General features: G+C 41.6%; 1 protein-coding gene across 5 annotated transcripts in view; it reads right to left on the reverse strand.

Annotated features, from left to right (window-relative positions):
* Positions 1-15,038, reverse strand: part of LOC106560286 (adhesion G protein-coupled receptor B3) — a 352,944-nt gene extending 337,906 nt beyond the window's left edge. For 2 of the 5 annotated variants that reach the window (XM_082964912.1, XM_082964910.1), the window contains exons 1-2: positions 14,540-15,038; positions 11,821-12,583 (exon numbers count right to left, since the gene is read on the reverse strand). In XM_082964912.1, coding sequence (XP_082821038.1) covers positions 11,821-12,568 — 748 coding nt within the window. In that variant the 5' untranslated portion in view covers positions 12,569-12,583; positions 14,540-15,038. The remainder of the gene's footprint in view (positions 1-11,820; positions 12,584-14,539) is intronic. The other 3 variants (XM_082964911.1, XM_082964908.1, XM_082964909.1) reach the window with 2 other exon arrangements.
* Positions 15,039-15,274: the final 236 nt, after the last annotated feature.

The following is a 15,274-nucleotide window of genomic DNA, read 5'->3' on the forward strand; positions in this document are numbered from 1 at the left end:
CAGCCGATATGATGCGTTTTAACATACTGTATATGCTGTGTTTTAATATACTGTATATGATGCGTTTTAACATACTGTATATGATGCGTTTTAACATACTGTATATGATGCGTTTTAACATACTGTATATGCTGCGTTTTAACATACTGTATATGATGCGTTTTAACATACTGTATATGATGCGTTTTAACATACTGTATATGCTGCGTTTTAACATAGTGTATATGCTGCGTTTTAACATACTGTATATGATGCGTTTTAACATACTGTATATGATGCGTTTTAACATACTGTATATGATGCGTTTTAACATACTGTATATGCTGCGTTTTAACATACTGTATATGATGCGTTTTAACATACTGTATATGATGCGTTTTAACATACTGTATGTGATGCGTTTTAACATACTGTATATGATGCTTTTTAACATACTGTATATGATGCGTTTTAACATACTGTATATGCTGCGTTTTAACATAGTGTATATGCTGCGTTTTAACATACTGTATATGATGCGTTTTAACATACTGTATATGCTGCGTTTTAACATACTGTATATGATGCGTTTTAACATACTGTATATGCTGCGTTTTAACATACTGTATATGATGCGTTTTAACATACTGTATATGATGCGTTTTAACATAGTGTATGTGATGCGTTTTAACATACTGTATATGATGCTTTTTAACATACTGTATATGATGCGTTTTAACATACTGTATATGATGCGTTTTAACATAGTGTATATGCTGCGTTTTAACATACTGTATATGATGCGTTTTAACATACTGTATATGATGCGTTTTAACATACTGTATGTGATGCGTTTTAACATACTGTATATGATGCGTTTTAACATACTGTATATGCTGCGTTTTAACATACTGTATATGATGCGTTTTAACATACTGTATATGCTGCGTTTTAACATAGTGTATATGCTGCGTTTTAACATACTGTATATGATGCGTTTTAACATACTGTATATGATGCGTTTTAACATACTGTATATGCTGCGTTTTAACATACTGTATATGCTGCGTTTTAACATACTGTATATGCTGCGTTTTAACATACTGTATATGATGCGTTTTAACATACTGTATATGATGCGTTTTAACATACTGTATATGCTGCGTTTTAACATACTGTATATGCTGCGTTTTGCTTCATATGATGTGTTTGGCATCTTACCGGCTGTATATCTGCCCAACGTGACGGACAAGAGCTGAGATACACATGAAAACATGAAATGACCCTGGGAATCGACAGAACATCGCTCAGAGATACCCCAAAAACAACAGAACTGTCACGACTCCTGCCGAGGGTGACTCCTCTCCCTGTTCGGGTGGCGCTCGGCGGTCGTCATCACCGGCCTACTAGCTGCCACCGATCCCTTTTTCCCTTTTCTGTTGGTTTTGTCTTGATTGTTTGCACCTGTGTATGATTAGTGTTTAGTTGAGTATTTAAGCCCGTTTCCCCACCTGTTCTGTGTGGGGGCTTACTATCTGTTGTCGACTGTTGTTTATGCAGTGGTACGTGTTATTGGATCATTGTGTTTGTTGGATCACACCCAGTTGTGTTTTTGTGGGTGTACTTTTCTTTTACGGTGCAATTCATTAAAAGCCCGTTAGCAACTACTCCTGTTTCCTGCACCTGACTCCACACCCACTACTGCAATCGTTACAAGAACATTCAAAATGGGTGAGTCTTTTCTTTAAACAGGAAGCACAGATGAGCCAAATGACATGAATGGAATTCTGTCATTCTATCTTCCACCCCTTTAGAATGTGGAAGGATTGGGTGACACTGAGTATGCTATGGAGAAGGTCACGTTTTAGAGAGCTCCTGCTAAAATCATACTTTAATGGCACATTTCCAGTGAAAAAGAGCACAAAACATTTTATTACGATGTGGAAGATTCCATCTCCCTCCTTTAGAATGTGGAAGAACCCATCTCCCTCCTTTAGAATGTGGAAGATTCCATTTCCCTCCTTTAGAATGTGGAAGAACCCATCTCCCTCCTTTAGAATGTGGAAGATTCCATCTCCCTCCTTTAGAATGTGGAAGAACCCATCTCCCTCCTTTAGAATGTGGAAGATTCCATCTCCCTCCTTTAGAATGTGGAAGATTCCATCTCCCTCCTTTAGAATGTGGAAGAACCCATCTCCCTCCTTTAGAATGTGGAAGAACCCATCTCCCTCCTTTAGAATGTGGAAGAACCCATCTCCCTCCTTTAGAATGTGGGAGATTCCATCTCCCTCCTTTAGAATGTGGAAGAACCCATCTCCCTCCTTTAGAATGTGGGAGATTCCATCTCCCTCCTTTAGAATGTGGGAGATTCCATCTCCCTCCTTTAGAATGTGGGAGATTCCATCTCCCTCCTGTAGAATGTGGAAGATTCCATCTCCCTCCTGTAGAATGTGGGAGGTTCCATCTCCCTCCTTTAGAATGTGGGAGGTTCCATCTCCCTCCTTTAGAATGTGGGAGGTTCCATCTCCCTCCTTTAGAATGTGGGAGGTTCCATCTCCCTCCTTTAGAATGTGGGAGGTTCCATCTCCCTCCTTTAGAATGTGGGAGGATCCATCTCCCTCCTTTAGAATGTGGGAGGTTCCATCTCCCTCCTTTAGAATGTGGGAGGTTCCATCTCCCTCCTTTAGAATGTGGGAGGTTCCATCTCCCTCCTTTAGAATGTGGGAGATTCCATCTCCCTCCTGTAGAATGTGGGAGGTTCCATCTCCCTCCTGTAGAATGTGGGAGGTTCCATCTCCCTCCTGTAGAATGTGGGAGGTTCCATCTCCCTCCTTTAGAATGTGGGAGGTTCCATCTCCCTCCTTTAGAATGTGGGAGGTTCCATCTCCCTCCTTTAGAATGTGGGAGGTTCCATCTCCCTCCTTTAAAATGAGAGGTACCATCTCCCAACTTTAGAATGTGGGAGGTTCCATCTCCCTCCTTTAGAATGTGGGAGGTTCCATCTCCCTCCTTTAGAATGTGGGAGGTTCCATCTCCCTCCTTTAGAATGTGGGAGGTTTGCCTGTAAGCCTTTTGTGACTGCCTGAACTGTTGCTTAGCTATCAAGCATTGGACAACTGTCTCACGCCTCAGAGAGTATTCACTCACGTCCTGTCATGTGGAAAGCTTGTCGTGTGGACACATTAGCATAATGCCAGTGCAAATCAAAACAAATCATGTTTATAGTGTGTCAACTTTGACATGTCTGACACAATAAGATGTGTGGATCTCGCCACAACCAGCACCGTGAAGCAGTGGTGTAAAGCAACTAAGTAAAAATACTTCAAAGTACTACTTAAGTAGTTGTTTTGGGGGGGTATCTGTACTTCACTTTATTATTTATATTTTTGACAACTTTTACTTTTACTTCACAACATTCCTAAAGAAAATAATGTACTTTTTACTCCATACATTTTCCCTGACACCCAAAAGTACTCGTTACATTTTGAACGCTTAAGAAGACAGGAGCATGGTCCAATTCACGCACTTATCAAGAGAACATCCTTGGTCATCCCCACTGCATCTCATTTGGCGGACTCACAAATACTTTGTTTGTAAATTATGTCTGGGTGTTGGAGTGTGCCTCTGGCTATCCGTAAATTAAAAAAACTATAAAACTGTATCGTCTGGTTTGCACAATATAAGGAATTTCAAATAATTTATACTTTACTTTAACTTTTGATACTTCATTATATTTTAACCAAATACTTTTAGACTTTTACTCAAGTACTATTTTACCGGGTGACTTTCACTTTTACTTAAGTAATTTTCTATTAAGGTACCTTTACTTTTACTGAAGTATGACAATTGGGTACTTTTTCGACCACTGCCGTGGAGAGAGAAACCGACTAGATAGAATATACTTCTGTCTAGAATACAAGTGATTATGTGAACATGTACATTGACAAGTAAAAGACATACCATGCACCAATCAACATATCCTCATAACTGACATTATGAGGCTAAAACAAATGAATTCAGGTACTGTTGAGCTGCCTGCCCTTCCTCTTCCTCCCTCCTCCAGTGAATTGAAACTAAAATGGCCTCCAAGTGTACTGAACAATAGGGGTGAGCATAATGCAGTGAGACTACTGAGTGACTTGACTGAGATCCAAAGTGAATAAAAGGCCTCACTATGCGCTGCTGAGACGGAGGCTGAGGGAGACTGCTGCAGTGCTCAGCTCACTGAACGCATCCCAAATGGCGCCCTATTGCATATATAGTGAACAACTTTTGACCAGAGCCCTATGGTCCTGGTCTATGGGCCCTGGTCAATAGTAGTGCACTATAAAGGGAATAGGTGCCATTTGGGACACATGCAGCCCAGGACTTTGGCAGGTGACAGTGCATTAGAGCGCTGCCTCCCTCGCACACTTCATTTGCCAATAAAACTCCCCACTGCCATTTTCCACACGGCGCTGTACAGTAGCTCAGCTTAGTCAGAAACCATAAAACATAACTATCTGGCAATGGATTTATAGGGTTCTCTCTGTACAGTCTAGTATTATAAACTGGATTTCACATTGTGCTGGAATTAATGAGAATGGTAGTTCACAACCAATCACCAGTCTTTTAATTCAAACTAGGAGAGATATGAAGTCACAACAAAGATGTACTGCTGCACTCTCCTTCAAAAGCTGCACTGTGTTTTTAAAGCAGTGCTCTCCTTCTAAAGCTGCACTGTGTTTTTAAAGCAGTGCTCTCCTTCTAAAGCTGCACTGTGTTTTTAAAGCAGTGCTCTCCTTCAAAAGCTCGCTGTGTTTTTAAAGCAGAACTGAGTGATGTCACATGCTAAACATGTTCTTGCTGTATCAGAAGCCTCTTGGTTTGCTGGTGACCTTATAGTGTATGTCCTTAGCTATTTAGCCTTCCATTTTCCCTCCGAGTACTGAGGCAATAAGACAATGGTCACACAGAACGACACGTTAATTCTCTCACACAATGGGGCACTTTAGACGGCAATTATTGAAGTCGAAAGCAGCATGGAATCCAATGGGGCTCACTGTGGTCAAGTAGTGCACTACTTCGGGTATAGGGTGCCATTTGGGACGCAGTAATTACATCTGATGGCCAACGGTGGCAATGCTAGTTAAATGAGCCCAGCCATGTAATAATGAGACAATGCCTCAAGATGTTGATCCTCTGGTGCAGTTGCAGCAGCCAGAAATTTAAGTGGCACAATTTAGACTCCAGGGTTCATTTTCAGCTTTTTATTTCAGTGTCAAAAACGCCTGCAGTGGAATAGTGACAGAGAAGGAAGAGTGAAGGCAGACAGCGGGACCTGGTTGCTATCCTGGAGACATCAAACCCTGGGTTGCATCTCAAATGGCACCCAATCCCTTATATGGTGCACTACATTTGGCTGGAGCCCTATGGGGCCTGGTCAAAAGTAGTGCACTAGATGGGGAATAGGGTGCCAAGTTGTTTGTCTAACTCCAGAGAGGGCAGGCTCTAGCCACTAATACATGTTTCAGAATAGTGTGTGAAACCAGACTGTATTGGCTGGAATTTCTTATTTCACATTGTCCTTTCAGTAGGATTCCAGAAACTATGGTGGCTGTGTAACCAAGCCAGCTCAGTACAGCCTCGTTTGGTTCGGCTCAGTAGTGCGAAAAGCCCTTAACCCTACTGACATGAGGGCTATGCAGAAGACATGGATACTATGTTGTAGCTATAACAGATTCTCAGTGAGACAAAAAGAGCAAAGACAGAGTCCGTCTAACGCCATGGGCTCGTCATCAACAGGCTGCACAGAACAACACAGCTGCTGTCCTGGACAACATGCCAGAAAACACATGACAGACTGTACAGTACACGCTTTACTAGACATTTACACCCAATGACTCATACTAGCAGAATAAGAAAATCATTTACAGTTTATATTTCCAACTTTTTTAACTTTATCAAAAGTCCAACTTTGCTGACATTATCATTTAATATAATTTAAGTTGGTTTATTATTTCCTGAAGATGTGTTCAGGAAGATGCAGCATATTGTGTTATATTTTTTATGTGTGTAGATCTTAATTTGATCACCTTGTTGCAGGAGAACTTTTCTGCAGTGCAGGAAATGTACAACTTCAAATCAAATTGTATTCAAATCAAATGAACACACTTCTGGTGTATTTGAGGTTTATTTGAGTTTTAAAATGGCTTCTGACGATGCAATTTCCACTTCGACATTTCAGACTTGATTTTCCCTAACAAAAAAATGTATCAACCCCTACCAAAATGTCCATTGATTACAATCTACATAGCAATTCATATTTCTTGTTGCTGCAGGATTATTTGACTGCTGTAGTAAACTGGCTCAAATTAAGATCCTACATCTGTATATAGTTTTAATTGTTGTCAATAGTATGTAGAATTATCACCATTAAAGCCTTCTGCATGGATAATTCATGTTATAAGAGCATCTACCATCCCAAAAAACAGGTACAATCATAGTTCAAAATAAACATCCTTATCTGTTGTGGACAGACAGCAATGTCATGCAATAACATTTACCTCCACGACTGATTCTGCTATACAAGCAACAATCATTCACCATTAATGTGGAAAGAGTCGATATGAATCAACAAATGAACACTGCAGTAATGTTTTAATCAACTAATGTACGTATATAATATGTTCTTATTGTCTTCAGCACCATCACAATTAACATCCCAAAAGCATTAGGTCATTCTGCAGCGAGGTCTAGCTTGGATTAATCTTGGGCCTAAACTAGCCACCTCCGATATTGATTTCCATTTTACAGGTTACGTTGAAGGACAGGTCAGCCAGTGTTGCTGCCGTGCTATGTTGTTGTCTTAGGTCTCTCTTTATGCAGTGTGTTGTCTCTCTTGTCGTGATGTGTGTTTTGTCCTATATTGTTATGTTTAATCCCAGCACCCGTCCCCGCAGGAGGCCTTTTGCCTTCTGGAAGGCCGTCATTGTAAATAAGAATTTATTTGTGACTGACTTGCCTAGTTAAATAAAGGTTAAATAAATCAAACAGGTTAGCCAGACAGGGTTTGCATCCCAAATGGAACCATATTCCCATTATAGTGTAGTGCACTACTTTTGACCAGGGCCCATAGGGATTCCCATAGCGCTCAGGTCAAATGTAGTGCGCTACATAGTGGGTACGGGACCATTTGAGAGGCAGACAACCTCTGCCATGCCGGGTCAACCTCTGCCATGCTGGGTCAACCTCTGCCATGCAGGGTAAACCTCTGCCATGCCGGGTCAACCTCTGCCATGCCGGGTCAACCTCTGCCATGCCGGGTCAACCTCTGCCATGCCGGGTCAACCTCTGCCATGCCGGGTCAACCTCTGCCATGCCGGGTCAACCTCTGCCATGCTGGGTGTGGATGTCAGAGTAACAGGGTTTTTATGGAGAGACCTTGTCCATGCTTTAGTAATGGACATGATTCCTCATCATGAGCAGGAAAGAACCCCCAGTCTGTGTTGCTGCACACACACGCACGCTCGCACACACTATTTAACACTGTTTTGCTGCCACAGGAGACTCGGGCTGTGTCCCACATAACACCCGATTTCCTATGGGATACCCTGTGTGCTCTGGTCAAAAGTAGTGCACTATATAAGGAATAGGGTGCCATTTGGGACATTTACTATGTACTCTTTTAAACCCAGTGGTTATCCAGATGAAAATGGAATTAAATTTAACCTCTCTCTGCCACACACAAACACACAAACACATACATAAGCACAAACACACACACTCAAACACACACCCAGGAAAGACACACACCAACCCTGCTGAACTATAAATAGATGCTAGAAGAAAATCATCAGAAAAAAAATAAGCTGTTGCTTTTAAGCTGTTATTAACATGTTGATAGAACAATGTCAAATGCTGCGTTTGGAGAAGAGATCTGACTACATGGACACATTAGGACGATGTGGGATGATGTCGTCCACAGTGACACAGCTCTTCTCAATAGTTTTGTCACCCTTGAGATACACATACTTAATCCCATTTTTCATTACACACATTGCCAACAACACAGGATAAAGATTGAAGTTATAGAGCAGACACGTTAGAAACACCACTTGGCACTCTATGTTTTAGAAGGCTACGCTCATAATCTACTATTTGAGATGTTTTTAAAATCAGAATATGGTGCACAGCTAACGATGGACGGCAATGAATGGGGCTATAATATATATCATGACCTAATCCCCTATGATATCCCTACAACCACCTAATATATATCATGACCTAATCCCCTATGATATCCCTACGACCATCTAGTATATATCATGACCTAATCCCCTATGATATCCCTACGACCATCTAGTATATATCATGACCTAATCCCTTATGATGTCCCTACGACCATCTAATATATATCATGACCTCATCCTCAATGATATCCCTACGACCATCTAATATATATCATGACCTCATCCCCTATGATATCCCTACGACTATCTAATATATATCATGACCTAATCCCCTATGATATCCCTACGACCATCTAATATATATCATGACCTCATCCTCAATGGTATCCCTACGACCATCTAGTATATATCATGACCTAATCCCCTATGATATCCCTACGACCATCTAATATATATCATGACCTAATCCCCTATGATATCCCTACGACCATCTAATATATATCATGACCCCATCCTCAATGATATCCCAACGACCATCTAATATATATCATGACCTAATCCCCTATGATATCCCTACGACCATCTAATATATATCATGACCTAATCCCCTATGATATCCCTACGACCATCTAGTATATATCATGACCCCATCCTCAATGATATCCCAACGACCATCTAATATATATCATGACCTAATCCCCTATGATATCCCTACGACCATCTAATATATATCATGACCCCATCCTCAATGATATCCCAACGACCATCTAATATATATCATGACCTAATCCCCTATGATATCCCTACGACCATCTAATATATATCATGACCTAATCCCCTATGATATCCATACAGTCTTCTACTCCAACAGCAATACCCAGTTCCTACAATGTCACGTGGTTCCATGGTCAATGACAAGGACCTTCTATACTCCCTAATGTTTTACAAACAGAGAAAAAAATGGAACATCTCATTTGCATACACTCAAATCAATCCTTTCTGCCAGCCAGGCGGCACAAAATGCTCTGTTTTCTATTTGCATGGGAGCAAAGGCCAAGAGGGAGAATCACAGAAACCAGCTCAACTCAACTAAACTCCATGCAGTCGTTCTATGTGAGTATCTATGTTCTATGTTCCGTTTGATCAGAAGTGGAGAACCAGGGAAAACCAGAGAAGGACCAGCTAGACTCAACTGAACTCCATGCAGTCATTGTGAGGTTCTATGTTCTATGTTCTGTGTGATGAGGAGTGGAGAACCAAGAAGAACCAGAGACCAGCTTAACTCAACTGAACTCCATTCAGTCATTCTAAGTAAGGTTCTACGGTTCTACTTTCTGTTTGATCAGAAAGCTGCTAATTGTTCCCCCGGGGTTCTACTATTCAACGCGTGGTTCCATCTCTGTATGGAAACACTGTTGCCAAAGGGGGATTTCTCCTATAACATCGGTTCATTATTTTCTGTTGTGTGTTTTTTCAAAGTGTAATGTGTGATTAATTCTGCTTGGATCACTGTGCCGGAATGACTCCCTCTTTACTGTGGCTCCCTCTGAATCTGTCACCACACCTCACACACACACACACACATTGTAAATCTGCCACCACACCTCTGTGCTCTTATCTCTCCTCTCCACATATACAGGATTTGGTTGAGTCATCACAACACTCTTTTGAAGTGGCTCCTAAACATTCAGGCTTGATACATGTATTTATTATGCAACAGATACTCTAAAATAAGTCTCTGTGTGTGTGGGGGGGGGGATATGTGTGTCTGTCTGTCTGTCTGTGAGTTACTAATACGACGTAGAATAAACTAGCAAACAGCGAGTGTGTGGGATTTCACTACATGGTGACAGTTTCATGGGGTATTTGAAGAAAAAGGATGGAATCCTCCGGAAGCAATTAAGGGCATTTGTCACACTTGCCAGCGTAAGCTGAAATGGTGACAGGCCGATGCAGATAGATGGTGGTTGTGGGAGAAGGAAAAGCAAAAAAAATACCACTTCTGAGTTTTCTGTCTAACCCTTGACAATAAATGAAAAGCTGAAGAAATCTGGTCATCTGCAACCCAGGCATCTGGGGGAGAGATTATTCATCATTTACAAAGCAAGGGAAGAGAGCTTGGTATTACGTTAGCTATATTCCAAAACAAAGGCCTAGTCAAGCACGGGCGGGTGTGCAATACTTTTGGAGTAATGTTGAAAGTCTAACACCGCATACTGTATAAACAGGACCAAGAACAGACTACAACCTGAGAGAATGGTTTTGGGAGCATAGAAATAAGAATGAATAGAAAGGGTGTCTCCATTCAAGTCAATGGTGACATCATTGGTGGACTGGCAGCCATTTTGAGTGTGCCCATGCCAGGAAGTAAAAGCAGAAAGTGTAACCTTCAATCTGTACTGTGATTTGTTGAGTCAACTCAACTGACATTACAAAAAATACATTCCATTGCATGAGCCACATCAGTTAGCATCATTTGAATGAACATTCTACATTACCATGGCAATCCAGCATCAGTTGATAGAACATTCCAAAATACCATGGAAATGATTGCATCACAATACCAGGCAGCCATTGTGAGTGAGCCCATGAGTTTACAAGTCATTTGCCAGGGTTAGAGCTTCCAAGCCCATTCTATATTCATTCTTATTTCCATGTTTGGGAGTTTCTGATGCAGTGTTATGTACTCTAGATCAGTATGCTGGAATGATCTAGAATATTTCCAGTGTTCTGTATTATAGACCAGTATTATAGAATATTTTAGAATATATCCAGTATTCCAGTATTCACTATTCTAGACTATAGTATTCTGTTGTGTCAAGACTATGCGTTGACTCCGTAGTCTATCTTCTGTTCTAATTGAAAGGCATATTCCAATCATCCCTTTAATAAGTATTGTGGAGGTCTGTAAACACTAAACAGACTCATATTAATGAACAACTGCTAAACCAAACGTTGGATTGGTTTTGAGTGCGTCAGTGTTGCTGTAGTTCTATCCTAATGAGAGATGTCATCTACAATGGTGTTAAAAGACTAGAAATGTATGGATGGCTCTCTTATTTCCTTCAGTGTGAATATGTAGTCGCTACACCATCACAGTGCCTCTCTCCATGGTCCTGGGAATGAGAAAACACTACCATAGTCATTGGTGATGATACACATCACCAACGCCTGAAAACCACTGCTCATTATCAACCAATAATTGCAATATAATTGAATATTAGAGATGAGCAGCCTACATGTTGGTGGGCTGGGCTGTGGAAGAATATGGACCTGGCGTATCTCATGTACAACACCCGCTCCTCTTGTAGCTTTGGTCTAGGGATGCATTGCATTGTGAGGTCAGCTGTGTGTGTTCTTTGTTTCACGGCCCACAACCCAACTCTGTAGACAGACATGCGCTATACAGGTAGGGGGTAGAGAGGGGTTAAAAGAGGCTATTGACGTGCACAGTTGACTCTAGCTCTGGTCCAAGTTGTTATTGTGCGTTCCACTACCAAGGGATGTTTGGTTAGTAGAAGAATACGCACTAACGCCCTGGACCAGAGCTAGGTTGACTCAAACTCCCAGCTGGCTCATCTATATATGCATACATACAAACAATGCTCATTGAACTGTGGTATAACTGCAGTATGTTAGACATACAGCATGTTTGGGGCTGGTTACTCACCCTCCTTTGCTGGTCGTTTTACCTCTGCACTGATGTTGCACACCTGCCCAGCACGGATTTGTGGAGTCAGGCATCCCTCCGTTTGGGGATTTAAAGGCAGAACCACGTTGTTAAGCACAAGCATACTTTCTGATTCTCCATCACCTAGGTGCTGGGGACAGGTGCATTTCGTATAAACTATTCCACATGATTCCACAGTTCCTTTCTCCGATTTCAGGCAGTTTTCCAGCCACGTGCACAGCACCTGACATCCAAATTGACTGGGACTCGCCTTGTTCAAGACCAAGAATTCCACCACAGACTTCTCCTCTTCGTCCGTCTTCTGCAATCCGTTATAATCGTAAGGGAAAACCCTCCGTAATTGCACAAAATTCTTGTCATACTGCAAAAATATATACATATTCTTGGAATCACACAGGTACACTATAGACTCGTTGTTTTTCAGCAATTCATTGATTTTCTCATGCGAGTAGTGATCGAATTGATAAGCAAGCAAAGAGAACTCGGAGCAGCTCAAGTCTCGTTTGTATAGTTTAAGGTAGATGCTGTATTTGGTAGGGTCAGGGTTCTCCAACGTCCATGTGCAGTTCGTGTAGTTCTTGGGAAACATCTCAGTCACTGAGTAAGATCCATATATGACCCCCTTGACCAAAGTGGAACACCAGTAGTCTTGTGCACCAGTTAATCCAAACATAACCAGGAGATAGGTGGAAAATATATAAATCAACTGGTTACGAATAGCCTTCATCCTATGTCATTTGGCCTGCAAGAGGGAGAGATGGAAAAATGACACCAAGGACACAGTTAGTAACAGTAAACATGAACCTGTGTAGGCCTAATACAGGGTGATCTGATTATACCAACGTTTGGTTCATAGTGAGGCCTCAACCTTTTCCGCCTTGGAAAACACCTGGCCAACCGTCATCATTCCTGTTCCACTGTTACATTATGGCGGGCAGTCTCCTGCTCCTCTCCCTTGCTGCCTTTTGCAAGAAAGATAACTTTGGACAAACACTGCCACCTTGTGGTTGCTATGGTCGCCTGATTTGGGGAAGTCCGCATAAGGGATCAATGAAACTCGTGTCAGTCGTTCTTGAGTTGTAATTAATTGGACCGATTGGCGGAACTAGGGAACCGTCAATCTTTGGAATATTTCGAACGTGGTGGGGCTCGCGTTTTCATATCTGTGTGTCCATCACAAAGAAAGAGAGGTGTGTGAGTGTTAACAGTGATCACATTGCTCTGAGAGGGACATATAGGCTGCATGTGGTATTTTATTGGAAGTGAGCTCATTTTGCGCAACTATGTTCTCGATTACGCATCGCGGAGACGTGCTTTAAACCATCGATATTAATTTCGATGACAATAATGAACTGGATTATGTCTTCGGTGTATTCCAAGTCCCTGACAAAAAGGCTTTTGATTCTGTGTCTATTTTTTTATCAACCTTGGATTTCCGAATCCGAGTCCATACTGCGTGATATGCTGTAGGCTATGTTACACGCCCATCCATCCAACCTGTATCTTTCCTCAATTCAATAGTGGACTAAGAACTAGTTTGGAAGTCCATTATACACTAATTTCATATAAAGACTCAGTGGGAGATGAACCAACCCACACATGGACACAAATACAGCATCGTGTCCCCAGTCCCGATTTCCTTAACATAACTAACATGGGCTTTCTTCTCCTCCCTTATAGGCAGCTAATGATACCTGTAACGTTCTTCCATCTACTGATAGATAGATCTGGATCACGTATCGAATCGCGAGAGAGAGTGAGAGAGAGCGAGAGAATGCATGCGATGTCCTGATTGTATTAATCCTGCAGGCATTGCAGCTGTGAGCAGTGCCACAGTGGTGTGTGAGTAGGCGGTGGAATTAAGTCTATACAATATTCTTCTGAGAACATGAGAATAGTCAGATTTCGAACATTGAGGACTATAAACATAATTTGAGAACATTAGTATAGGTTATGAATGATAAAATGACAAGGAATGCGATGTAATATAATGGCATATTGTGCTGCCAAATGGAGTGAATGTTGTCTTTTGGTTTGGGACCTGTTCATATAGTACCTAAATGCTATTTCTCTGCAAATATTCTCACTAATGGATAGATAATTAGTGCATTATCACTGTCTATAAGATTCATAGGGTACATGCCGTTCTCTGAAAACAGAAGTCCTTTTGCTAAACGGACATGGTTTGAGCGCTTATCGAGGATTACAATTTGGTAGAGGATGTAGAAACATCCTCTTATTTTACTCTCAAATTAAAGTAGTTTTTCCTCCAGTTTTGCAAAGCGATATGAAAATGATGAAATATCATCTCAATCCCATTTTACTGATACATAGACGGCGCTAAAACTAGATTTTTGCCCATTTTTGATAAAAGGCGCACAGAAATACATCTGTTAACTTATTCCAACCCTGTGTAGTCTATTTGTTCGTCCCATGGTTGGAATGCCTCGACGCATGTTAGAGCCTATTCATTCCAAACAGAGATACAATGCTGCAGCCACAGAAATGTTGATCGAGATGGAATATTTGAACTTTCAGACTAGGCTATATCGGTAAAACTGAGAGCGTTGCAGTAGCCTAGCTGGCGTGGAATCTGTTGGTATTATCTGAATGCCTGGCTGCTTTAGCTGTCTACAGCCATAAAATAATAATAGCATAATAATAATAATAATGCAATTCATATTATCCCCAAAATTACCTTACACTCCGGAAGCTATGGCTATTTTTCGAAAATACTTGACCACATCCTTTATGAAGAGCAAAATGTGCTGTCTCCTTGCGAATCGATACTTCCCATAGCCCACAATAGAAGTCCAATGCAACAAGATGATAGTCAATGGACAAAAAAAATGCGTTAGACTCCCGTCTGGCTCATCTCCTCCGCGTCGCTTTTTTCCATCAAAACGGACCCAGTGAGAAGCGAAACAACTCGCGACAGCCCAATAGAGAAATAGTAGAATGATGGGGGGGACAAAAATCTACTAAATTACCGTGAAGGTATACCTCTATGGATCATCGACGGGTCCCTTCGTGTCTTTTCTCCAGATATATTAGCCTATAAAGACGAGGCAGCAAGTAGTCCAAAAAAATCCTTAGCGGACGGATGTTTGAATACTGAGTAAGTATGGAGGAGAGATAGAAACCGCTCTGCTCGCTCACCCTGCTTAGGACTGGGGCTGCAATATCACGTCACAGCCACTAAGATAAAGCACGTATGGACGTTTTCTTGCTGCGTCTGGTATACCACTTTCCCACCCCCACCCTCTGACTCTTACATAGCCTTCCCTTAATTCAAGGCACAGGGATGTTCCCTTGGACTTGGACCCGAGGTTTTGAGCCCACTGCCCACACAGACAGGCTACTGCTCCTGACGAACCGGCATGTTGGGTTGGGGTTTACCATTCGTTGTTGGAATATTGGGGTATTTTGGCTG

Source organism: Salmo salar, chromosome 18, assembly GCF_965601325.2.
Source record: "Salmo salar chromosome 18, fSalSal1, whole genome shotgun sequence".
Lineage (NCBI taxonomy): Eukaryota > Metazoa > Chordata > Actinopteri > Salmoniformes > Salmonidae > Salmo > Salmo salar.